Source organism: Rhinolophus hipposideros (genome assembly GCF_964194185.1).
Source record: "Rhinolophus hipposideros genome assembly, chromosome: 9".
Classification (NCBI taxonomy): domain Eukaryota; kingdom Metazoa; phylum Chordata; class Mammalia; order Chiroptera; family Rhinolophidae; genus Rhinolophus; species Rhinolophus hipposideros.
In genome coordinates this window covers 55,139,291-55,164,924 of record NC_138055.1, presented here as the reverse complement: position 1 = coordinate 55,164,924, position 25,634 = coordinate 55,139,291, and the positions used below count along the sequence as shown (strand labels likewise).

At 33.8% G+C, this 25,634-nt stretch overlaps 1 protein-coding gene and 1 pseudogene across 2 annotated transcripts; both read right to left on the bottom strand.

Annotated features, from left to right (window-relative positions):
* Positions 1-7,034: 7,034 nt before the first annotated feature.
* Positions 7,035-7,966, bottom strand: LOC308502095 (olfactory receptor 6C3-like; annotated as a pseudogene). The gene has a single exon. The product of its transcript is annotated as an olfactory receptor 6C3-like (transcript).
* An 8,929-nt stretch (positions 7,967-16,895) lies between these two features.
* On the bottom strand, positions 16,896-17,834 carry LOC308502087 (olfactory receptor 6C6-like; the record flags this gene model as incomplete). Its single annotated transcript, XM_081059336.1, has 1 exon — positions 16,896-17,834. One exon carries the CDS (start codon positions 17,832-17,834, stop codon positions 16,896-16,898), a length of 939 nt encoding a protein of 312 aa, XP_080915462.1.
* Between the last annotated feature and the right edge of the window lie 7,800 nt (positions 17,835-25,634).

Below are 25,634 nucleotides of genomic sequence, written 5' to 3'. Positions count from 1 at the left end.
GGTAAACTGAGTTAGCAATTTATTTGATTTCTATTATACTATCAAAACAAATGTGGTGATTTCACTTTTTCGTGGCTCTCTGGGATCATAGTTCTCTTTGTTGTTAGACTAGTGGTATTTGACTCACAATATCTGTCATCCCTGGTATTGTAACATTTTTGGAACATTTTATAATAATATAACTCATTCCTGCCTTTTGTCTCTCCTCCACACTCTATTTATAAACTCAGTTACATCTGTGTGGACTAGTAATGTACTTTCATTTGCCCTTTTCATTCAATGTAAAACAGTTATTAAACATTTTCTTTGATTTATGCAAACATTTTAAAAGAACATTTTTTAATTGTACGATTATACATCTATAGATCTAAAAACTCTTTTCCTTAGGCTTAAGAGACTTAAATTTCTGTAGGCGTAAGAGACTCATATTTTTCTGCAAATGCTGTTTTGAAAAATAGAATATTCTTCTGTATGTATGTCATACAAATGGAACTGGACTTATTTTATCTGTGTCTTTCTTTTGGCTCAGGGGAATTCATTAAATAAAAGTGAGACATCATTAAAAGACATGGGTGGGGGCCGGCCCGGTGGCTCAGGCGGTTAGAGCTCCCTGCTCCTAACTCCGAAGGCTGCCGGTTCGATTCCCACATGGGCCAGTGGGCTCTCAACCACAAGGTTGCCTGTTGGATTCCTCCATTCCCACAAGGGATGGTGGGCAGCGCCCCCTGCACCTAAAGATTGAACATGGCACCTTGAGCTGAGCTGCCACTGAGCTCCCAGATGGCTCAGTTGGTTGGAGCACGTCCTCTCAACCACAAGGTTGCCAGTTCGACTCCCGCGAGGGATGGTGGGCTGTGCCCCCTGCAACAACAACGGCAACTGGACCTGGAGCTGAGCTGTGTCTTCCACAACTAAGACTAAAAGGACAACAACTTGACTTGGAAAAAAGTCCTGGAAGTACACACTGTTCCCCAATAAAGTCCTGTACCCCTTCCCCAATAAAATCTTTAAAAAATATATATTTTAAAAAAAGACATGGGTGAATCCCTTTTATAAATATTGATGAAGAATAAAAAAATGATTGAGTTAAATGAGACAAATATATAAACAAGGTGTGATACTGAGTATGTGAATGTTTGATTTAGAATTTGATTCTTCTATGATTGTACAATAACTCCACATTTTTCTCCCAGAAATTCTGGACTTAACCTCAAGAGGGTTCTAGTGCTTATATCCCTTGAATTTTGGCAAAGTAGAGAAGAGTTCTTTACTATACCAGAATGAAAAGGTAGAAAACACTGCTTTGAATTTCTGGTATGACTTAGTTATCTTCTGAAATGGACAACATATTAAAGTCTGATGAGGAGTTTTATCCCTGTATTGACCCTTTGAATTCAGGAAAATCTTTCCCACAGTCCATGACTAATATCACAGCAATGTTTGCTGTAAGTTGCTTTTATTGCTTTTGACTACTTTCCATCACTTTGTCATGTGCTTCCATAAATCCGAACATTAAATTCCTTTGCCTATATTTGACATCTTCTCATTGTGAGAATATTTATGAACCAAGAAAATAAATATTTGGAAATCAGTCACCAGATATTATTACCCTGTTTATTTTCACATTTTATGCAATGAGAGATATAGATTTTATTACTAGAAGAATATAATATTCATATACTATATATCCACATATGTGTAATATGAATTTTACATTTAGCAATTTATCCTTATTTTGCTCACAGTTATAAATATGGATATAAGGCATGTGTACACTTAATTCCAGGGGTGCAGATTACTTATAGGATTTAAAGATGAGAGTATTTGAAAGTGGGACAGAAGGAAGAAAAACAGAAAAAAATGAACAAACCACTAGTTAACACATACGACAATACATAGACATCTAGATGCTTTGAACTTATAATAGATACAATTAAAATAGGCATTAAAAGTATTAGTTCATAATATTCAAGTAGAAATAGTGAAACTGATTTTCTACTTAGGAAAATTCTATTCATTTCCCTTTATTTTTGTATTCAAATAGTGAATCTATTCATATTTTCTGTCTTAAACTCTTTAACAATAATACATGTAGCAATAATTTTTTTGAGATTTTATTGATTACCAGACATTGACTATGCATTTAAATTATCTCATTTTTTCCCAGACAACAAAAACCCTTTGAGATGATTATTATTATTACTCAGATAAAGAGTCTGAAGCAGAAAGAAGTTAGTTAGTTATCTTGTCTTCATCACGTGTGTATTTGTGAGCAATGCAGTCTTTACTGATTTTCTTAGAGGAAAAGGGAGTGAGTTTCTATTTCACAAAGCACTGCATTTTATTAAGAAAATTCTATCAGACACGGTTTTTTTCCATATCTTTTCTCAGACTCCTAGATGCTAGAGTCCCACCAGCAGTGCACAAGGGTTCCCTTTTCTCCACATTCTTGTCAACACATGCTATTTGTTGAATTTTTGGTAATAGTCATTCTGACTGGTGTAAGGTGGTGGTATCTCATTGTGATTTTGACTTGCGTTTCCCTGATGATTAGTGATGTTGAGCATCTTTTCACGTCTGTTGCCCATTTCTTCAATTCTCAAAGGTTGTTTTTAGCAAGAAATGGTACATAGAATGCAAGATCTGGATGCTTGTGGACTCCTTGCTATTGATTTATCATTATTCCTTGGAACTTTCATGGAACAGAGAAAGGAAATCCATTTTTAAAAATAATAGTCTCAGATTGACATTTCTTAATTGCTCAGTTCTACAACACACAAAAAATGGTTTCTGAATTGTTATACTCTTATTATAGAAAAAATTTACTTAATAAAGTTTAAAATTTTTTTGCAGTGTCTATCCTATTGATGGCAAATTGTCAAAGTGCTATCTTGAAATACTGCATGTGTGACAATTAAGTTCATGAACTCATTCTAGGAAAAAATCCCACAAACTTCATTGTTGAATATCACTATGGTCACCTTTGAAGTACTCTCCTTGGGAAGTTATGCACTGACACCAGTGCCTACCCCACCCTTCAAAGCAATTTTGGAACTCTTTTTCTGGAATGGCCACCAGAGCTGTTATATTACCCTTGATGTCCTGGATGTCATCAAAATGCCTTCCTATTAATATTTCCTTTATCTTTGAGTGAAGAATGAGGTCATTGGGGGCCAGATCAAGTGAGTAGGGAGGGTGTTCCAGTACAGTTATTTGTTTACTGGCTAAAAACCCTCACAGACAGTGCTGTGTGAGCTGGTGCATTGTTGTGATGCAAGACCATGAATTGTTGGCAAAAAGTTCAGGTCATCTAACTTTTTCATGCAGCCTTTTCAGCACTTCCAAATAGTAAACTTGGTTAACTGTTTGTCCAGTTGGTACAAATTCATAATGATTAATCCCTCTGATGTCAAAAAAGTTAGCGACATCATTGCAACAAGTTTGCAAACTTAATTGTCAGGTCTTGGTATCAATTCTTTGTTTTTATCCCTCTACATGGCTATCAATTTGTTTTACTATTATGTTCACTTATGTGTATTCAATTTTAGGGTTCTCCCCCCATTCTTACTCATTTAATTTTGTCTTTGGAATATGTGAAACAATAAGAACATTTCAAAAGTTAAAACTATTCAAATAGTTATAGAATATCACTTATATTTTTACTACATTGATCTATCTCTCGATGCCTGAATGCATGTTCTTCTTATAGAAGCTTTACGTTATAGTTGATATTTCTATGGTTAGTAGTCTTCTCATGTTCCTCATTTCCCAAGATTTCCTAATTATTACTGCATGCTTGTTTTTCCATATGAAATTTAGTATTGATTTTTAGTGCTCTTCCACTTGGGCCAAATGACCAAGAAATTCTAATGTTATTTGAAGTAGTAGTGACAAATAGTGATGTTATATGGCATTTCTGTTTGCCACAAGTGGAAATTCATAGCACAAACTATGATTCTGGCACAAACTATGATTCTGGAACAACCTATTGCAGATATACAATCTTCTTTTGAACAACACTTTCTGGTGTGCTATTGGGTCCTAGTGGAGATTAAAGGCCAAATGATAGGACATCGATTGACCATTAAATTTGAGCTTCCCATAATGAGCTGAGTATTGTTGGACCCTCTGAGCTATAATATTGTTCATTCCCAGCAGCAATCTATCATCAAAGGGATACAGTATTTAGGATGTCAGACTTAGGTAGGTCAAAAAGGCAGAAGTAAGGTAAATGAACAGATGACACAGACACCTTTGAAACAAATTTCTGCTGCATTACAGCCTCTTCCTCTATCAATATATATGGCCTTATTTGGAGTACTTAATAATTAGTTGATGAAGAAATAAAAATAGATACCGGTTACAGATGTTCTACACAATATTCTAGTGTCCACTCAATAGCCAAGATATGGAAACAACCGAAATGCCCATCGGTAGATGACTGGATTAAGAAGCTGTGGTACATTTATACAATGGAGTATTACGCAGCCATAAAGAAGAAAGAAATCTTATCATTTGCAACAACATGGATGGATCTAGAGAACATTATGTTAAGTGAAATAAGTCAGAAAGAGAAAGACAAGCACCATATGATCTCACTTATATGCGGAATCTAAAGAGAAGAATATGTGAATGAGCTAATCAGAAACAGTTTTGGGGACACAAAGAAAAAACCGAGAGTTGTTAGATGGGCGATGGGGGGGGGTTGGGGATAAGGGGAAAGGTGAAGGGATTAGGAAGCAGCTGGTAACCACAAGATGGCCTCAGGGTTTTTTGAAAATTAATTTGGGGAAGGTATTCAATAATGTTGTAAAGATCTTGTTGGGTATCCGATGGACATGCGTCCTATTTGGGAGACCACCTCAGAGATACTGTGGATGCCTGATCATGGCTTTGTACACCAGAAGCTAAACATTAATGAATGCCAACTATAATTTTATATATATAATGTGATGGCTCAGTGTGAGGTCGGAGGGATAGTGGATGGGGGGAGGGGGTTCACAGTGTGAGGGATATAAATGATGAACGTCTAAATATTACCTTGTCTTGTACACCTGAAACTAATAAATTAAAAAAAAAAGAGTGAATGATTGACAGATAAACGATATGCCATGTGAATAATTTTTTTTAAATGCTGGTATAACTATGTCTTTATCAGTTAATGTTGATGTTACTAAAGAATGTGTACTTCAGATAGAGAGGACTTAGTGGTTTTTCATAATGATGAAAAATTTACATTCACCTAGAAGATATAACAATTCCAAACTTGTGGCTGCATAAAAACCTAGTGTTAATATTTTAAAAAATAAAAAAATCTGAGGGATATAAATGATAAACGTCTAAACATTACTTTGTCTTGTACACCTAAAACTAATAAAAAAATAAATAAATAAAATATAAAAAAATAAAAAATCAATGTAACTACAAAGAGAAAGAAATAATACCATAGTTGTATAAGGAGATTTATTATAAATAACTCAGTAATGATACACACAGTAAAAGTACAGAAAATTTAAATCATGTGGTTCATGAATTTGACCTGGTTGACTTACATAGAACACTGCACTCAACTATCATTACATATACTTTTCAAATGTACAAGAAATGTTTATAAAACTCTGACCATATCCTAGGCCATGAAGTGAGATTCAATTAATTTAGAAGGTATTAATTTAAAGAAAGTATGCTTTATGATACTATAAAAGGATTTTTTGGAAAAAATTTGATGTTTCAACAGGACCCATTTATAGGAGATTAAGAGATTAAGGCCAATACAGCTGAGTGGCCCCTCCCTCAGGAGGAAAAAAGAAGGGTAGAACATGTGTCCAACGTTTGGGCTATTCAGGGGCTGCCTGAGGACCCGTGCCTGTCTAGCTCATCTTGGAGCTTTTATGGGACCTGACATACCTTAGATTCCTGGAAGCTGGTGAGAACGGAAAAGAGTGGGTGGCATACTATTGCTTCAAGGACCTGAGTTACAGCAGAGAGAAACAGAGAGCGAGACACATTAGAAGCGTCATCTTTAAAAAATGGGCAAGATCTTCTAATTAGAAATTTCCAAATACATTCTGAGGAGCTACATCCTCAGAAAAGTGTTGAGAGGCCTCCAGAATCTCTAGGCAGACTGAATAGTGAATGGTCTTACCCCGTACGAATTCAGTTTAAAAAGTTGGAAGAGGTAGTGGTTTTTTCAAGAGTATAGATTTCAAAACAAAGTTACAAGAAACATAAAGAAACAGAGAAAAATGGCCAAGTCAAAGAAACAAAACAAATGTCTATTAAACAAAACCTAAAACAATGGAGGAAAATGAACACCTAACATATAATTCAAAATAGCTTTCATAAAGATGCTCAGAGAGTTCAGGGTAGCAGTATGTGTTTCAGTTTTATTGCATCTATTCGGAATTTTTAAAAATGCAAATATTTTGTAAAACAAAAGATAGACCACATGGAAATTTGATAAATAATGCTTAATATCATGATCAATATTTATCTTGAAAATATGCACTAACTTTCACAAAGTATAAAGACCCCAATATTTAATGTGCAGTGCACTAGTACATATAACCTCCCAGGACTGTATTTAATATACAATAATGCAAGACATGTAGATCCTTTAGATGTAAAGGAATTATCAGTGTCATCTTGAATAACACACATGAAATTACACACTAATCTTGAAACTCTGTATTTGATATCCAATGTGATATTATATACACCTTTTACGGACTGATATTAACAGATTTAGAACTATGTTTACATTGCACTATAGAGAATATCTCAAAGAAATACACTTCATTCCAGGAAAATTCAGTAGGAGAAATCAACTTTGCTGTATTTTTGGGTAAGTCAATTAAGAACGTATTGGAAAAACTTAGTTATGAAAGTGGAAGAAATGGGAAAACATTAAATTAACTATAATGTGGCATATAAAAAGACTATAAAGAACAGACATAATACAGATGTTTAGGATTTTCAAGATTTTACTTAATTGCCCTTTTAGAATGCCCTTCATTTTTGACAAAATGAAAAATTCATTTATTTGTAAAAAATAACTACTTTATGGACTACATCTTTGAAGGCTTGTTTTACTTGCTTGTTTCTCAGGGTATAAATGAAGGGATTCAGCATGGGAGCAACAGAGGTAGTGAGAATAGCTACTCCTTTGATCAATGATGTCTTTTCTTTTGCAGAGGGATTAGCATACATGAATATACAGCTTCCATAAGAAATGGAAATGACAATCATGTGAGAGGAACAAGTGGAGAAAGCCTTTTTGTCTCTGGTAGATGGGATTCTGAAAACAGTCCTGGTAATGTACATATAAGATGAAATCACTAATGCCAAAGTAAATAGCAAAGTTACCAAAGCAAAGTAAAAACCGATTACTCTAGGAGCCATGTATCTGAGCAAGACAGTTGTAAAAGGGGAAAATAGTCACATGCAAAGTGGTCAATGACATTGGAAGCACAGTAATCCAGATGCAGGAGAAGCACAAGGGGTGGGAAAATGGTCAGAAACCCTCCAAGCCAGGCACACAGCACCAGGAGGGTGCAGACTTTCCTGTTCATGATGGTTGTATAATGAAGGGGCTTGCAGATGGCAACATAGCGGTCGTAGGACATGGCAGTGAGAAGGTAAAATTCAGTCACCCCCATGAAAATAGAGAAAATTAGTTGGGCTGCACAGTTATCATAGGAAATAGTCTTATCCCTGGTGATAATTGCCCCCGAAATCTAGGGATACATACAGTTGTAAATGAGATTTCTAAGAAAGAGAAGTTCCAGAGGAAGAAATACATAGGCGTCTGTAGATGGGAGTCCACCAAAGTTAGGGTGATGATAGTCAGGTTTCCAGGGACACTTAATATATATGTGACAAATAAAAAGAGGAAAATCACAATCTGAAGGTCAGGATCATCAGAAAGACCAAGGAGGACAAACTCTGTGATCACTGTGTGGTTCATGTTCATTTCTCTCTTTCTCTTTCTCTCTCTCTCTCCCACTCTTACTCTCTCTTCAGTGTTTCAAAGACATTTAGGTGGAAAAAGTATTAAAGGGATGAGATGAAAGATATAATTCATCATGATTAACATTGTCATCACTGATAAAATTCTAAAACATTTTCTGTAATCCATGCTGGTTTTATTTTCTTCTGACTATCTTGTTTGCATTATGTCTTATACATATTTGTGAGTCTTCCTTTACTTGTTCTCTTATTTTATATCAGAAGTTGGGAAATCTTCATACAATAAACCATATCACTGAGAGATGGTAAATAAAATCAATACTTCTAGTTTTGTCCAATTTATGTAAACCTTACATTTTTGTTTAAGCAAGAATATGAAATATTCATTTTTCTTTCTTTTCTGTCCTGTATTTTTTAGAAGTTAGCACTACCTAAAAACAGAAATGAATGATCTCAATTCCATCAAAATGTAAAAGTGAAACTTAGAAGACTTTTAAAGTACACTTTTTATGATATAAGAAATCAATTCATTATTTTCTTAGAAAGTAAAATAAAATTTTATTTTTAATGATTTCATATATTAACTTTATCTTTAATATTAATATTTATAGGTGTTATTATCAAGATAATCTGAGAACACTCTCTATATATTATATAGTAATATATATTTACTATAAGATAGAGGAAATAACCTAATTACTTTATTTAACAGAGAACATATTCACTTACTTATTGGTTTTTCTTATAATTCCATCCAAATCATTAATGTTCGACATCTTCTATCACTTGGAGTTCCGAGCAACTCACCACAGAATGTGCTCCTTTGGGCAAAGGGACTACCCTTTGGTACGTGGATTATTTGTAGCTGAAGACAATCAATGCCCTACAGACTCAAAAAGAGTTTTTACTTCTTCCTTGACTGCCTTAAATAATTTAGATAGAAGGCCTGTACTAGGAAGAAAGCTATTACCAGAGATAGCTTTCATTTACATAAGGAAGATTTCTCCAACCCATCAGGCAAGTGAAACAAAAGAAAAAATAAAGGGGACTACCTCAAACTAAAAAGTTTTTCAACAGCGAAGGAAATAATCAACACAACAAAAAGACATCCTACCGAATGGGAGAAGATATTTTCCAATGCTGCATCTGATAAGGGGTTAATATCACAAATGTATACAATACTCATACAATTCAACACCAAAAAAACAAACAACCCAATTAAAAAATGGGCCGAGGACATGAAGAGACATTTCTCCAAAGAGGACATAGAGGTGGCCAATAGACATGTGAAAAGACGTTCCACGTCACTAATAATCAGAAAAATGCAAATAAAAACCACAATGAGATGCCACCTGACTCCTGTCTGATTGGCTATCATCAATAAATCAACAAACAAAAATGTGGAGAAAAGGGAAACCTTGTGCACGGTTGGTCAGATTGCAAATTGGTGGAGGCACTATGAAAAACAGGATGGAGGTTTCTCAAAAAATTAAAAATAGGACTACCTTATGACTAGCAATTCCACTCCTGGGTATTTTTCCAAAGAAATCTAAAACACTAATTTGAAAAAATATATGCACCCCTATGCTTACTACAGCGCTATTCACAATAGCCAAGATATAAAAGCAACTGAAGTGTCCATCAATAGATGATTGGATAAAGAAGTTTTGGTACATTTATACAATGGAGTATTACTCTGCCATAAAAAAGATGAAATCTTACCATTTGCAACAACATGGGTGGACCTAGAGAATATTATGGTAAGTGAAATAAGTCAGACTGAGAAAGACAAATACCATATGAGATCACTTACATGTGATATCTGAAGAATAGAATAAACAACTACCTCACAAAATGATAACCCCAACAAGTGTACTACCCATCTGACACCGTACATAGCTATTATAACACCATTCACTAAATTCCCTATGCTGTACTTACATCCCATGACTATACATATATGTGAGTTATATATATATATTTTTAATTATAGTTGACATTCAGTATTATTCTATACTAGTTTCAGGTGTACAGTGTACAGCATAGTGGCCCGGAATGTACAAATTCATGAAGTGAACCCCTTGATAAGTCCAGCACCCACCTGACACCACACGTAGTTTTTGTAGCATCATTGACTATATCCCCCATACTGTATTTTACATCTCCATGATTATTTTGTGACTACCAATTTGTACTTCCTAATCCCTTCTTCACCTTTCTCATCTATTCCCCTAACCCCCCTGCCGTCTAGCAACCATCAGTTTGTTCTGTGTATCTATGAGTCTATTTCTGTTTTGTTTGTTTATTCTATTCTTTATATTTATATATAAAGAAAGCAATAAATCAAATTCAGAGAGTTCAGTATTCTAAAGGATAATAACCAATCTACATGCACACACACATTTATAAACATATACACACTAGATACAAGCAGGAAATTTTAATGTGAACTGGGCAATAGACAATATTAAGAGTTTTTTAGTTAAGGTGAAAGGTTTGATAATAATATAGTGTCATGTCAAATTTTTATTACTTTATTAATCTGATAATAAATTACTTAATTATCAATTATAAGTAACAGATATTCACTACTGGTTCCCAGAGAGTACACTGGGGTGAATGCAAGAAAAATCATGTATTCCATAACCTCAATGATTTTATAGATCACATAGTTTTATAGTAATATAAATAAATAATTAAAATTTTACTTTTATATGTAGATATATAAATTGGACTGTAGGGGAAGGATTTATTCACTGAGGATGTCCTTCTAGGCTTAAAACAATAAAAAGTATTTATAAGAATGAAACCTTAGAAAATCATATTCCACAAATATCCTCTTCTGAATACTATTTTCAAGAAAAAATATAACAGTTAATGTTTCCATGCATACAACTGTTATAGGGAATGATTGCATCATGGAGAAGAAATTGAAAATAGTCATATAAAATTTATTTTCAAACTGCTATTTTTTCATGAGAAAGGGAATTTTAAGAGCTGCATCAATTTTGAAATAGATAAATCACAACATGAATTTCTCCCATGTAGTAACCACTCGCAATGTGCCAAGAGCATTATCACTGCATTTATATTCTCTATATTAATAGTTTCTCATATTTACATGTACTAGACACTGTTCTCAGTTACATGAGCAAAACCCTACGAAGTGGGTAATTTTTATCACTCATTCCCATTACACAGATAGGAAAACAAGAGGAACAGAGAGCTTAAGAATTTTTCCAGAATTACCAGGATTTTTAACTGACAAATTCAGGATGACTCCAGAAACAGTTCTCTTAACAAATACACTATACTATAAAATATATTTGGCTTCTTTATGATTTTGTTTTGTTGATTACTGTTACAAAAAAGAAAAAAAAATTTCTTTTGGGTTATCAAGCAAGTAAGGAGCAGAGATACCATGTCTTAATTCATAGCAGCACTCAGTGAGGAAAATAACTGCAAGTGTTAAAGTGACCAGTGGTTCCTATTAAAAAAGACAGAAATGAGATAAGTTGCAGACTGCACTGAACAAAAAAGATGCACATTACAGGCCAATTTATGGTTGAAAAGGGGTCCTGAACAAAGCAAGAAAAATTTAACAAAATTGTTTCACACATCTCCTTCTACTTTTCCTCTTATGTCAATATCCTGCAGCATTTTCTTGGGAAAAGTACAGTAAAGAGAAAGTTTCTGAAGACACGAAGGTAAAAAATATTTCCCTTTGGCAGTGTTTTTGTTTTAATTCAGATAAAATTCATGTAACATAAAATTTACCATTTTAATCATTTAAAAACCCACAATCAAGTGGTTTTTAGTATACAGTCATGTGCCATTTGACAATGGGCATACAATCTGAGAAATGTGTCCTGAGGTGATTTTGTCGTGTGAACGTAATAGAGTGCACTTACACAAACCTAGACGGGATAGCCTCCTACACACCCAGGCTAAATGGTACAGCCTATTGCTCCTAGGCTACAAACCTGTACAGCAAGTTACTGTACAAAACAACATGAGAAAATGATGCAATGAAGAGACAAGGTAAATAAGAGATGGATGAGGCTGCTGCTGGCATAACACAACATACTGTTTTGAACAAACTATTTTTTTAAATTAAAGTTTATTGGGGTGACCGTAGTTAGTAAAGTTACATAGGTTTCAATTGTACAATTCTGTAATACATCATCTATATATCGCATTGTGTGTTCACCACCCAGTCAGTACTTCCTCCATCACCATATATTTGATCCCTTTAACCCTCATCTACCACGCTTCTTTCCCTTTCCCCTCTGGTAACCGCTAAACTATTGCCTATGTGTATCAGTTTTTGTTTCTTTGTTTGTCTTGTTCTTTTGTTTTTTCCAGTGTCACTGTATACCGCATATCAGTGAAATCATATGGTTCTCGACTTTTTCTGTCTGACTTATTTCGCTTAGCATAAGAATCTCAAGATCCATCCGTGTTTTCGCAAACGGCATTATTTCATCTTTTCTTATGGCAGAACAGTTTGTTGCTTTCAGTTTTATATCCCACATATCAGTGAAATCATATGGTTCATGACTTTTTGTCTTATTTATTTCACTTAGCATAATAATCTCAAGATCCATCCATGTTGTCGCAAATGGCACTATGAAAAGATAAAATAGCAAACTTTTTTTATAAGTAGAAATAGTACATTCTAAAATAACAATAAAAGTATGAAATACATAAACTAGCAATATAGGCGTTTATTATTATTATGTAGCATGATGCAGTGTGTATAATTTTATGTGCTATACTTTTATATGACTGGCAGTGCGGTAGGTTAGTTTACACCAGCATCACCCAAATAGTGAGTAATGTGTTGCCCTACAATGTTATGACACCTACAAGGTCACTAGGCAATAGGAATTTTTCAGCTCCCTTATAATCTTATGGGATCAGCATCGTATATGTGGTTAATCGTTGACGTAATTGGTGTTATGTGGGGCATGACTATATTTGCATCACCATTATACAATTCCAGAATACCTTTAATCACTCCAAAAAGAAACTCCATACCCATTAAAGAGCTCATTTCCCCATCTCCCCTCCTCCAGCCTTAGACATCCATTAATCTACTTTCTGCCTCTATGGACTGCCTATTCTGGGCATTTCATATAAATGGAATCACACAATATGTGATTGTATATGACTTTGTGTCTAACTTTCCTCACAGTGTTGTTTTCAAGGTTCATCCGTGCTGTAGCATGTATCAGTACTTCATTCCTTTTTATGGCTGAATAATGTTCCATTGTATGGATATACCACCTTTTGTGTATCCATTCATCACTTGAAGAATATTTGGGTTATTTCCCCTTTTTGGCTATTATGCACAATGCTTCTATAAACATTTTTTGTACAAGTTTTTGTGTGAATATATGATTTCAGTTCCTAGAAGTAGAGGGTTCTAATTTCTGTACATCATCAATAACAGTTGTTATTATATATTACAAGCTGTCCTAGCGGTTTGAAGTGGCATGTCATTATGGTTTTTGATTTGTATTTACCTAATAATTGATTTTTAGCATCTTTTCATGTGCTTTTTTGCCCATTGTATATCTTCCTTGGAGATACACTCACTCATGTTATTTGCCTGTTTTTGTTGAGTTTCTGTCCTTCGTTTATCAGTTATAAAAGTTATTTTACATAAATTTAACCAAGGAAATACAATACTTGTACAAAGAAAATGAAGAAAACTTTTTTTTTTCTTTGTGGCTGTCTTTTTTTTTTTTTAATTAATTAATTTATTTATTAGTTTCAGGTGTACAAAACAAGGTAATACTTAGACGTTCATCATTTATATCCCTCATACTGTGAACCCCCCTCCCCCCATTTTTTTTTTTTTGTTGTTGAGAGCCCACTGGCCCATGTGGGAATCGAACCGGCAGCCTTCGGAGTTAAGAGCATGGAGCTCTAACCGCCTGAGCCACCAGGCCGGCCCGAAAACTTTTTTAAAAGACATTAAAGAAGACCTAAATAAATAAAAAGACATCCATGTTTCATAGACAGTAGACTTAACAATATTACTTAAGACGGCAATACTCCCAAGTTGATCTACAAGCTCAATGTAATTCTTATAAAAATTCCAACTGCTCTTTTTGCATAAGTGGCAAGCTAATCCTAAAACGTATATGGAATTGCAAAAGACCTTGAGCAGCCAAAACAATACTGAAAAAGAGAAACAAACAAAGAAAAAGAGTTATACTTTCCAATTTCAAAACTTACTATAAAGCCACAGTAATCAAAACCGTGTGATACTGGCATAATAATAAACATATAGATCAATACAATAGAATTGAGAGACCAATAATAGAACCACACACTTATGATCAATTTATTTTTAACAAGGGTGCCAAGATTATTCAATGGGGAAATAACGGTTTTTTATAACAAATCATGTTGGGATAACTAGATATCTACATACAAAAGAAAACTATTTTTTTCTTCAAAATTGAATCACTCTTTTCTATGTCAATATTGGAAAAAACAGTGTTAGATTCACAATTTTGCACATTTTTTTTCTTTTGGAAATATCATTTGCCTTGTTTTCTCAAATGTAACCCATTTTATGTTTTGCTTCTCATTTTATTGTCCAAAGAATCTATACTTAGGTTCATAATTTCTAGGGATATCTTTCAATCCATTTTCCCTAAACTCTACACCTGCTGTGAAATTTCATCTAAAGTAAAAGGCAAGACATAAAATATTGGAAGAGGTTGGATATTATTATTTATCAAGAACTGTAATAATTACATTAAAATTACTAATAATGTAGTACTGTTAACAGAAATTCAAAATTATCTCACAGATATTCTAATGTTCTATAAAAACTTTTATTTCTACCTGACACCATATACAAAAATTAACTCAAAAGAAATCAAAGACCTTAATATGAGCACAGAAACTCCAAATTCTTAGAAGAAACCCTACGGATAAATATTTGTAACTTTGGATTAGGCTATAATTTCTTAAATACGACAGGAAAAGCACAAGAAACAAAAGACAAAATAGATAAATTTGACTTAATTGTGCAAATACAACCCCCAAAATGCACAATAATATTTACAAATCACATATTTAATAAGGGTCTGGTAGTTTTTTAAGAGCTTATTGGAAAGCAAACTGTGTGGATGGAGGCTTTCAGGGCTTTGAATATAATAACATGGACTCACTCCCTTCTATTTGGCATAGAGAAGCAGATGAAAAACAATGTAGGCTTAAGAGTTATAAATTGAAATAGAACACAAGTCTGAACAAATTATTTCTATTCAGGGCTACATGGATATCATTATGCCATCAAATACTTTAATGAGTTTTTACTCATATTTCTCTGATAGCATATTATATCCAATATGGAACTCTATGTATTTTAGTGATTTCTTTGTAGGTCATTTTTTAAATCTGACAGGATACCACTATTATCTCTTTCTTAAAAGGCATTAAATATTTGAGTGAGTATATGCAGGAGTGAGCCGAGAGGAAATCCCAAGAAGAATCAACCGATATTTGTTTTTTAAAAAAGCTCCTTTCATTTATCTCAGATATCCAAACAGTTATCAGTTCCCTCAGCTTGTTCTGGATCCATCTTCTAGAGCTTCAAATTTATTGCCACCGTCACAATTTAACTCTCAATTAACTCATTTAGTTTAAAACATTAGCCCTCTAACTTGTCTTCCTGACTCTCACATCTAAAAATGCATTCTCAATACAGTTAACAGAACAATCTTTCTAAAATAAACATCTGATCATACAGAATCTCAGATTAAAAAGAAAACTCTCATATGAACCACCTACCTCAGAATCACCTACAGTCCATGTTTCTATACTATACTCCAAGTAAATTGAATATATATTTTACGGATGAGAATATGGACTTCGATTTAAATAAGCTAATCAGGTAGGTGATTCTTATTCACTCCAAATTTTCAAGTCTATAGATTTACCAGATAAAGCCTTAGTACATGTTTGGATATACAAACTTTTTATGATTTGAAGCCTACTTGTTTTTTTTCTTGTCTTGTTGAATAGTCTCAACAGACGAAACCTTTTACCCCAAGGGCAGCTAACAGTTATTCAGTTCTGTCTGGGCCAGATGCAGATCTAGAATCACTATATATATATATATATATATATATATATATATATATATATATATATATATATATGTGTGTATATATATATACACACATACACTATACACACACACTATATATATATACATACATACATACATATGCATATACACTATATATACATACACTATACACACACTATATATACATACATACATACATATACATACATACACATACATACATACATACATATGTATGTATCATATATATATGTATGTATGTATATACCGTCTTATTTCATTCTTAAAAACATCTTATAAATAAGAATTATTATTATTCTAACCTATTTTACAGCTGGAGAAACCTACCAACAAAGAATTTGGGAAACTTGCTCAGGCTCACATGTATGTCTGGATTTAAACCCTGGCTGACTGGCTCAAAAGTCTACACTCTGAATTGTCAGGCTTGTGATATTAGCTAGTAATATCTGAAGCAATTCCTTGAGCCCTAGGGGTGGTTCATGTTGTTATTCTTATGCCTATAAAATTTTCTTGTGATTAATATATAATTAAAATATTTTTTGAGGAGGTCAGTACTACATCTTACAGAGAAAATGAAATTTAATATTTGTGTTGATAACTTGAAGAAAGGACACTTACTATAGCACAAGAAGGGAATGCTAATTATAAGGAGAAGTAGGAAGGAAAAAAAGTTTGAGTTAAAGTTTTATGAGAAGGCTAACTACTTGAAGAACAGATAAAGTAAACTTAAAAAATGCATAAAATTTTTTATTTACTTTTTTCTCCAAGACTTTAATATAAAAATGTTTCCTCATTTTTTGAAGAAAAAGAAAATCTTTCGGAGTGTATCCTTGAAGGCTTGTTTCACTTGCTGGTTCCTTAGAGTGTAAATGAAAGGGTTTAATAAAGGAGCAATTGAGGTATAGATAACAGCTATACCTTTGGATAAAGTCACCCTTTCCTTTGCTGATGGTTTCATGTAAATAAAGATACAACTACCATAAGTAAGGGAGATGACAATCATATGAGAAGAACAAGTGGAAAACGCCTTTGTCCTTTTCTGAGCGGAGGGGATCTTTAGAATGGTCTTGATAATATAAGCGTAGGAAAGAATCACTAACAGCAATGTCACCACGAGTGTTACAACAGCCGAGACAAATGAAACCGATTCTAGGAAGTGAGTGTCTGTGCAAGAAATCTGCAGCAGAGGGGAAGTGTCACATATGAAGTGATCAATGACTTTGGAAGCACAGAATTCCAGTTTCAGTCCCAAGACCAGTGGTGGAAAGGTAATCAGAAAGCCAGCGGTCCATGAACTGAGTACAAGTCGGTAGCACACTTTGTTGTTCATAATGATTGGGTAACGTAGGGGTTTGCAGATGGCCACATAGCGGTCAACAGACATGGCAGCCAGAAGGTAAAATTCTGTAACTCCCAATAAGAGGAAAAAAAATAACTGAGATGCACAACCATTGTAAGAAATTATTTTGTTTTTAGTCACGATGGTTATCAGGAATCTGGGAATACAGATTGTTGTCAATGAAACCTCCAAGAAGGAGAAATTTCGGAGAAAAAAATACATAGGAGTCTTGAGGCGGGGATCCAGCAAGGTAAGGAGGATAATGGATAAGTTCCCCATCACACTAAACATATAGTTTAGAAAGAGAAATACAAAAATCACAATTTGCAGTTGTGGGTCATCAGTCAGTCCCAGGAGAATGAACTCTATCTCTCTTGACTTGTTCTTCATTTCAGATTTGAAATAGACATAGGAAAACAACTCCAAAAGGGGAAATAACAGGAACTTTAAAAATCTACAGACATTGGAAAAACATATTCAGAAATGTAAACAAGTTTAACAAGTTGATCCAATTTGACAAGACAGATGACACCTATTAATAAAATGATATCATAGATCAACCTAAGCAGTCTCTAAATATTCCATTGAAGCCACAGTTATCTTCACACTACAAAATTCTTTTTCCCCATTTGAACTTGAAATATAATTTAAATTTGAGCTGATTATTTCCACATTAGCTGAATTCTGTTTCAATGTTTTACATGGAGAAACAGGAATATTACTCAAAGTGTACTTTCTATGTACATTTCACAAATTATTGAAAAAGTATAACATCTATATAATTATACCAGTGTCAATTTGCAATATTTATTCAAAAATCCTTAGCTCATCAAAATGTTTTTTAAATATATGGAATGTATAGGAATAATAAGTTATGTATTTTCTCTATGAAATACTCTAATGTGTACCATTAGTTATTTTGTCCCAATGTAGTACTTCATTATTCCTTTATCTCATTTCACCTAAGTATTACTTTTCTTCAGTTTTAAATACGTTAGTCTTCTCATAATCAGTTGCTTTTTATCAGGAAGTATTGGCTATTCAACCTACATAAAAATATAAACAACAATTCAAATTCAGGAGATATTACCTGATTTGTCCTTGCAGAATTTCTTTTATTTATGATCTAGATATTTATTCCAAATTATAAGTGACTTACCATGGTAGGTATATTGATACAATTTCCTCCCTATGGGAATATGGTAGAAGCAAGAGTTAAAAATAAATGATGAAAAAAAGAAAAAATAAAATAAAATAAATGATGAATATCTCCCTCTATATATTATAAAATATTCAAGATGAACTTTAATTTCAATGTTTTTCTGGACAAGGATTCAAAACAGATATGCAATCTGGAAATTACATACATCTGCTAGTGTCTTCTACTTTCATTCTCACTCATTCAGGACCTAGATATTACAGATAATTCAATTAGAATTCTCCTTTATTGAAGATAAGATTCATTTTCTGTGTTTTCTTTCATATTTAAATAAAAATTATCTCCATAAATTTTATATTAAAATGTGATGCTCTAAATTAAAAGGTGTTTGGGGAAATATCTCAGATGAAAATAACCCAAATTTTATAATAAAGAATTATTGCTTCCAATTGAACACCAACAAAAGTCACAGTTTTATCATTTATCTCATAAGATCCACAAGGGAATTAATTGAAATAAAAAGGGGAAAGAAAAAGAAATGCCCTCTGGAGACTGGTGAGAGGACATACCAATTATGCACCAAAAAAAGAAAGAAAGGGGGAAATAAAAATTACTGTGAATTGCTTTAACTATAAAACTGAAGAACATTCTCCCAAAGGAGAACCAGAAATAATTTAAACTCTATACTTAATTCCAACAAGAATTTCATAATCCACTGGGAAATTCTGTCCAATTCTACTGGTAATACAGTTTATCCTAAAAAAAGGAACCTTTCTCATTTCCATTAGTCAATATATTAGGATTCCATTAACTTGATTGTGACCCACTCCCAAAATTGGGATGAGGGAGGCAGAATTTAAATGTTTCCCTGTTTCCCTATTGTTTTAAAACAATATAAAAAATAAGGATAAACAATAAAAAGTACACAATGAGAATCTTTTATTCTTGAAGCAATTGATGTTTCATCTGCTACTCAATACATTCGTGCATATAGATGACCAAAAAAAAGAATATTTTACTGGATAAGCCAATACAACCATACTTATCAGAACATTAACATTGACACATTATTAACATGTAATTTTCCAATCCTATTCAAGTTTCACCAATTGTCTAGAATTTTTTCTTTATAGAAAAAAGTAATATAGTTTAAAATTACGTGTTTCACTTAATCTTCATATTTTAGTGTATTTTAATTTGGACTAGCTCCCTAGTCATTCGTTAACTTTCAAGAATGTTGTTGAAAATTATGGTCCAGAAATTTTACATTATGTCCCTTAATGTTGGTCTGAATTTCTCCATCATTATGTTCAATTTATTAAACTTTGGCAGGAATATCACAGAAATGATGATGTCGTCTCATGAAATCCTATCAAGGATCATACTATTTAATTTTTTCCCATTATTGATGATGTTTTATTTCTTAATTAATGTGGGTATGTATAGGATCATTAACCATAAAGCTACTTTTTAATTTTTGTAATTAAATTTGTATACTTGTAGATACTTGAATACTATGTAAAAATCTCAATCTTTATAAAACTTCCAGTTTACACATTACTTTATATCATTACAGACTCATGGTTTCCATCTTTATTCATTATTATTATTATTTATTTTGATGCTAAATTGCCCCAGATTTGGCCAGTGTAAGTCCCTTCAAAAGTGTTCCCTTGTCCTTTTGATATGCCCCACTGATTTTTTTAAAACTTTTATTTATTTATTTATTTTTTAAAATTTTATTTATTGTTTTTATTCCCTTCCCCACTTTTATTTATTTTAAGTGTGTTTTTCCAGGACCCATCAGCTCCAAGTCAAGTTGTGGAGAGTGCAGCTTACACTGGCCCATGTGGGGATCCAACTGGCAACCCTGGTGTTAGAGCACAGTGCTCTCACCAACTGAACTAACTGGCCGCCCCATGTGCCAAACTGATTTTTGAGGGCTTCTTTATTTCCTGGAACCACAAAGTGCTCCATTCTCATCTTGTACCTTTTCTGGACTAACCTTGTTATCAACCATTTATTTACAGATTATTATAGTGAAAAGTTATTGCGAAACCAAGATCTAGGTGCTATGGGTGCTACATGCACTCGCTGTTACTAGTAACCACATTTCCAGGCTCTCACAGGGGACAGATTTACACACACACACACATACACACACTTATACATACATGTATGCACATTTACATATATATGTATATACATATAAAATGTATACAGAGGGGTGTATATATATATATACCCACTCATTTGGATATATGGGTAGATATACACATACGTACACACACGCATATACATGTATAGATGTTTATACCTCTATTAGTTTCTATAATCTCTCTCTACATATAATAATGAGTTCACACCAATACGTCATCCTGCACCACTGAGTTTATTCCACTGTCTTCATTTGATGTGCAACTGGAAAACAAGTGTGACTGAAGAGGATGACACCTCCTCCAGATGTGTATAAATTTTGATTCTGTCAGGTACCCAAAGGCCTTTAGTAATCCAGGATAATCTCAATCCAAATGCATGTACTGAGATGATTTGATGTTAAACTGTACATATCAGTGAATGTCTGCCTACCAGAGTTTCTCAATTGAAAATTAGAGGTATTCACCAAGTTTCCTCTGATGCACCCCTCCCTGTCTCCCTGAACCCAGGAATCAGTCAGAAAACACTGAGCTTTCCTGTTTCTTCGTCATCGCTTCTTTTTTTTTTTAATCTTTATTAAATGTATTGGGATGACATTGGTTACCCCAAAACATTTAGCAAAGTTTCAAGTGTACATTTCTATTATACATCATCTGTATATTGCACTGTGTGTTCACCACCCAGTCAGTTCTCCTTCCATCACCATGTATTTGACCCCTTTACGCTCTTCTACCACTTCCCTCCCCTCTCACCCCCTGGTAACCACTAAACTGTTGTCTGTGATTATGAGTTTGTTACTTTCAGTTTTACATCCTACATATGAGTGAAATCATACGGTTGTTGACTTTTTCTGTCTGATTTATTTTACTTAGTATGATAATTATCACTTCTGAATCAGCATTTATCTTAAGGAAAATGAAGGCCCAAAGGCTAATCTTTTCTGCATCTCTATTCCATGTACTATACTGCACTGATAATTCTTCCCTCTCTTATCTCTTCAATTAAAGTCAAGCACATATTTTTCATATATCCCATTCCTTCCAGCTGTTTTCCATGGGAGGGTTGATACATACTCAAATTTCTCTGGAATTACTTTCTTCATAAGTGATGTTAAATATTTTCCTAATTAGAAAAGAAGTTGAAACCCGTCTTCCGATGTCTCACGCCTTGTACAATTCAGCCAGTTTTGTGTACCGTGTTTCCTGGAAAATAAGACCTCGCCGGACCATCAGCTCGAATGCGTTTTTTTGGAGCAAAAATTAGTATGAGACCCGGTCTTATTTTACTATAATGTAAGACCGGGTCTTATATTAATTTTTGCTCCAAAGATGCATTCGAGCTGATGGTCCGGCGAGGTCTTATTTTCGGGGAAACATGGTAGGTTGTTTATTCCTTATGGTTCCACGGGGATGTTTTTATGTATTGTAGCTACTAATCATTTCCAGCTGCAAATATTTCCTCTTGATTTGTGGCTTATCACCACTTTCTGATGTGTTTTGAAAAACTTTCATAGCTACATCTCTGCTAAAATACCTTTAGGCTCTAGTTCTTAAACAATGATTTTGCCACTTATACACGTCTCATTTTAGTTAATATTTTCTCCATATTTTAAAGATATAATTTAATTATCTTTGTATCACAAAGTTGCTGTTGAATTGTTATTTACCACATGTATTTAGTCTACCTTTACTTTCTGACTGCCCTTGAGATGGTCCCTTTGTCTTTGCAGTTTCAGCAGTTTCCTATTCATGGAGTCCTATTCATGATTTTGCTACTGATGAATGTCTTGTCACTTAACTTGCTTAATATTTATTTGGTTTCTTAAAAATGCAAATTGGAGTCATCATCAATTATGGAAAATTAGCAGCAATTATCTCTTAAATTTGTTTTCCCTGTTCTAGGTTTGTTCACCTGGATATCCAATCGAATATATGTTACAACATCTCATTACACCTAGAGTGTCTTGTGTGCTGTGGGGACAAAACCCCAAAAAAGCAGTTTCCAGGCTCTCGGCCTCACATAGAAAGGTGCTGGCTCGGGTAGTAAATGGCCATCAACTGTGATCAGATGCCAGCAGCTGTGGCTAGTTGGCCGTCAGCTGTAACCCGTAGGCCATTGGCCACTAATATAACGGCTGTGGCTACGCTAGCAGAAAGGAATGGGGGCTAGCAAGAAGATGGTGGCTGGCAAGCGCGGACTGCTGTTAGGCAGATTATGTAGATCCTGCTTCCTGTGTCTCCAGCCCAGCCACCAGCGAGAATATATTGGTTTGATTCCCCTATCTATGGCTCCGTGGGTGTTCCTTTTTGGCCTTACCGTGTCCTGCGTTCTTGGGCGGGGAGCGGGAGCTGAGACCCTGCACGACAAATGGCGCAGCGAGCAGGGTCCCCTGAGCGACAGTGCTGTTTCATATTTTCATTATTTTGCCTTTCTACACTGTATTCTAAATAGTTTATCGGGAGTTTTATTTTTCTATTGATGCATTAATGTCTCAAATACATCAATTAGCTGTTTAACTTATATGTAAAACTCCATTTCAATGATTTTTATTTTCGTTTCAATAAGTCCTATTTTCTCCAAATCTTTTTTTCAACAGTTTCTTATCCCTATTAAATTGTCTTACTCTCTTTTATTTCTTTAAGCCCTCATACATTATTATTTAATAGACTTTCTGCGATTCTTCAAACATCTATAATTATTATGAGGCTATTCAGCATTTTATTGTTTCTGCTGGTTACCACTTGTGGTGACCTGAATGCGTACATTATGAGATACTTTATTATGATGTGAAGTCACATTCTTTAGAATGGTACTTGTGTGTGATATGAGTTCTACTAAGAGGATAGGCATTTGCAGCTGCTGAGTTTGAATGCTAATCACTGGGACCTAATCACTGTTACACAAACTTTGAGTTGGTGGTATTCAAATTTAGGAGGAGTGTGCAGTCTACTTCCAAATATATCTAAGTATAGGGATGAGAATAGAAATTCTAAGGGAAGATTTTTTTCCCCCACCTATATCCAAGGTCAAGCGAGCACAGTGTCCACATTTTTCTCTTTGGTGATGATTTTATATTTCTTATTTAGATCTTGAGGAAGATAGTTTTTCCTGGTTGGTTCTGGTTCAATATATTTCCATGCAACAAAACTAAGCACTGTGTATGGAACCCAAACTTTACTTCATTACCCCATTTACTAAGTCTGGTAAAGTCCAATAACTGACCCAACACTCATTTCTTTTCTCTTACCTGTGATGATCTGTTTCAGGACCCGTTCACTCTATCTTTCTATAAATTGCAGATTTCACTTATTTTTCCACCAGCTCAGCCATTCATCTTTATATTTTCTTTCTGAGCTTTTAGGCTTTCTGTATCAGGAAGATTTTTAAAGACATCTGACTGCTGTATTTTAGGAAGTGAAAGACTCTTCTTTTTTAGGTTCCTAAGGCTTGATTTTTATTAATATTGATAACATAACTATGTATATATTGCCATTTCTTTCACTGGGCAGTGCATTAATTTTCCGTGGATACTATAACAAATTATGGCAATAGACATTTTACCTCAATGAAAATTTATTCTCCCACAGTTCTGGAGGCCAGGATTCCAAAATTAGTTTCACTGGGCCAAAATCAAGTTGTTCAGGGCTGTGCGCCCTCCAGAGGTACTAGGGGAAACACCATTTCTTTCCTCTTCCTACTTTTGGGGGCTGCTGCTCTTCTTGGCTTGTGGTCACATTATCCAATCTCTGCTTCCATGTTCACATTGCCTTCTCCTCTTCCATCTGTGTCAAATATCCCTCTGCCTCTCTTTTATAAGAACACTGGTGATTGCACGTAAGGCCTACCTGGATAATCCAGGATAATCTCCCCGTTTTAAGATCTTTAACTTAATCATCTGAAAAGACCTTTTTTGGGGAATCAGGTAATACTTACAGGTCCCAGTGATTAGGTCTTGTTGTCTTTGGAAACCATTATTGCCCTGCCACTGTCATTTAAACAATTTAAAGTATATATACTATATCATCACTACCTCCTCACTAGCAGATTTATTATTTTCATTATTCTGCTTACTTATGCTAATTAGTATGCTAAGAGGGAGTTGATTAATTTGGTGATCAGGATCATGGAAATGTATAAAGTTGAAAATTGTTATGGCCATTTTCTGTGAAAATGAAATTTTTTTCAAGTTATATATCTTGATTCATAGCTTTAAATTTTAAAATTTAATTCTCCAAGTTAATTTCTTTATCTTCATATTCCTTAAATAGTATTACACTTAAATTGACAAACAAATTATAATATGTATTGGGTACTACCTAGTGCTAAGCACAGTACAAATATTATCTCATCAAAGCTAAAAATGATTCCATAATAGAACAATGCTCTTATTATCTTCTTCTAGCAAACTAAGAAATAAATGCTGGAGTGATCAATTCACTTGATTATTATTAAGAGTACAGATAAGTAGTCTGAAGCTGGGATTGTAAAGACGATTTCCAAGGAGGCTATTAATGACTGTTATATTGATTTGTATTTTTTAAGAAATAATAGTTATTTGGTTGTATTTATTTATTAGTTCTAATTTTGAAAATACTAAAAAGATTATGTGAAATCTGACAAATGTATGACTGAACAGGCAAGAAAATTGTTGTTACAAGTTTAGAGGAAATTACCTTTCAGGTGTAAGAGGAAAAAAATCTCAGCAAACTAAAAACAGGTTCTTTTTTCTCCCAAAAAGAAAAAAAAATCAATGTTATAGATTATCTTCAAATTTTAGAATATTTGAATTACAAAAAAAGAATATTTGAATTACAATAAACATGCTCAATATTATTATAGAACAGTTATTAAAAATTTGACACCTGATACACCAA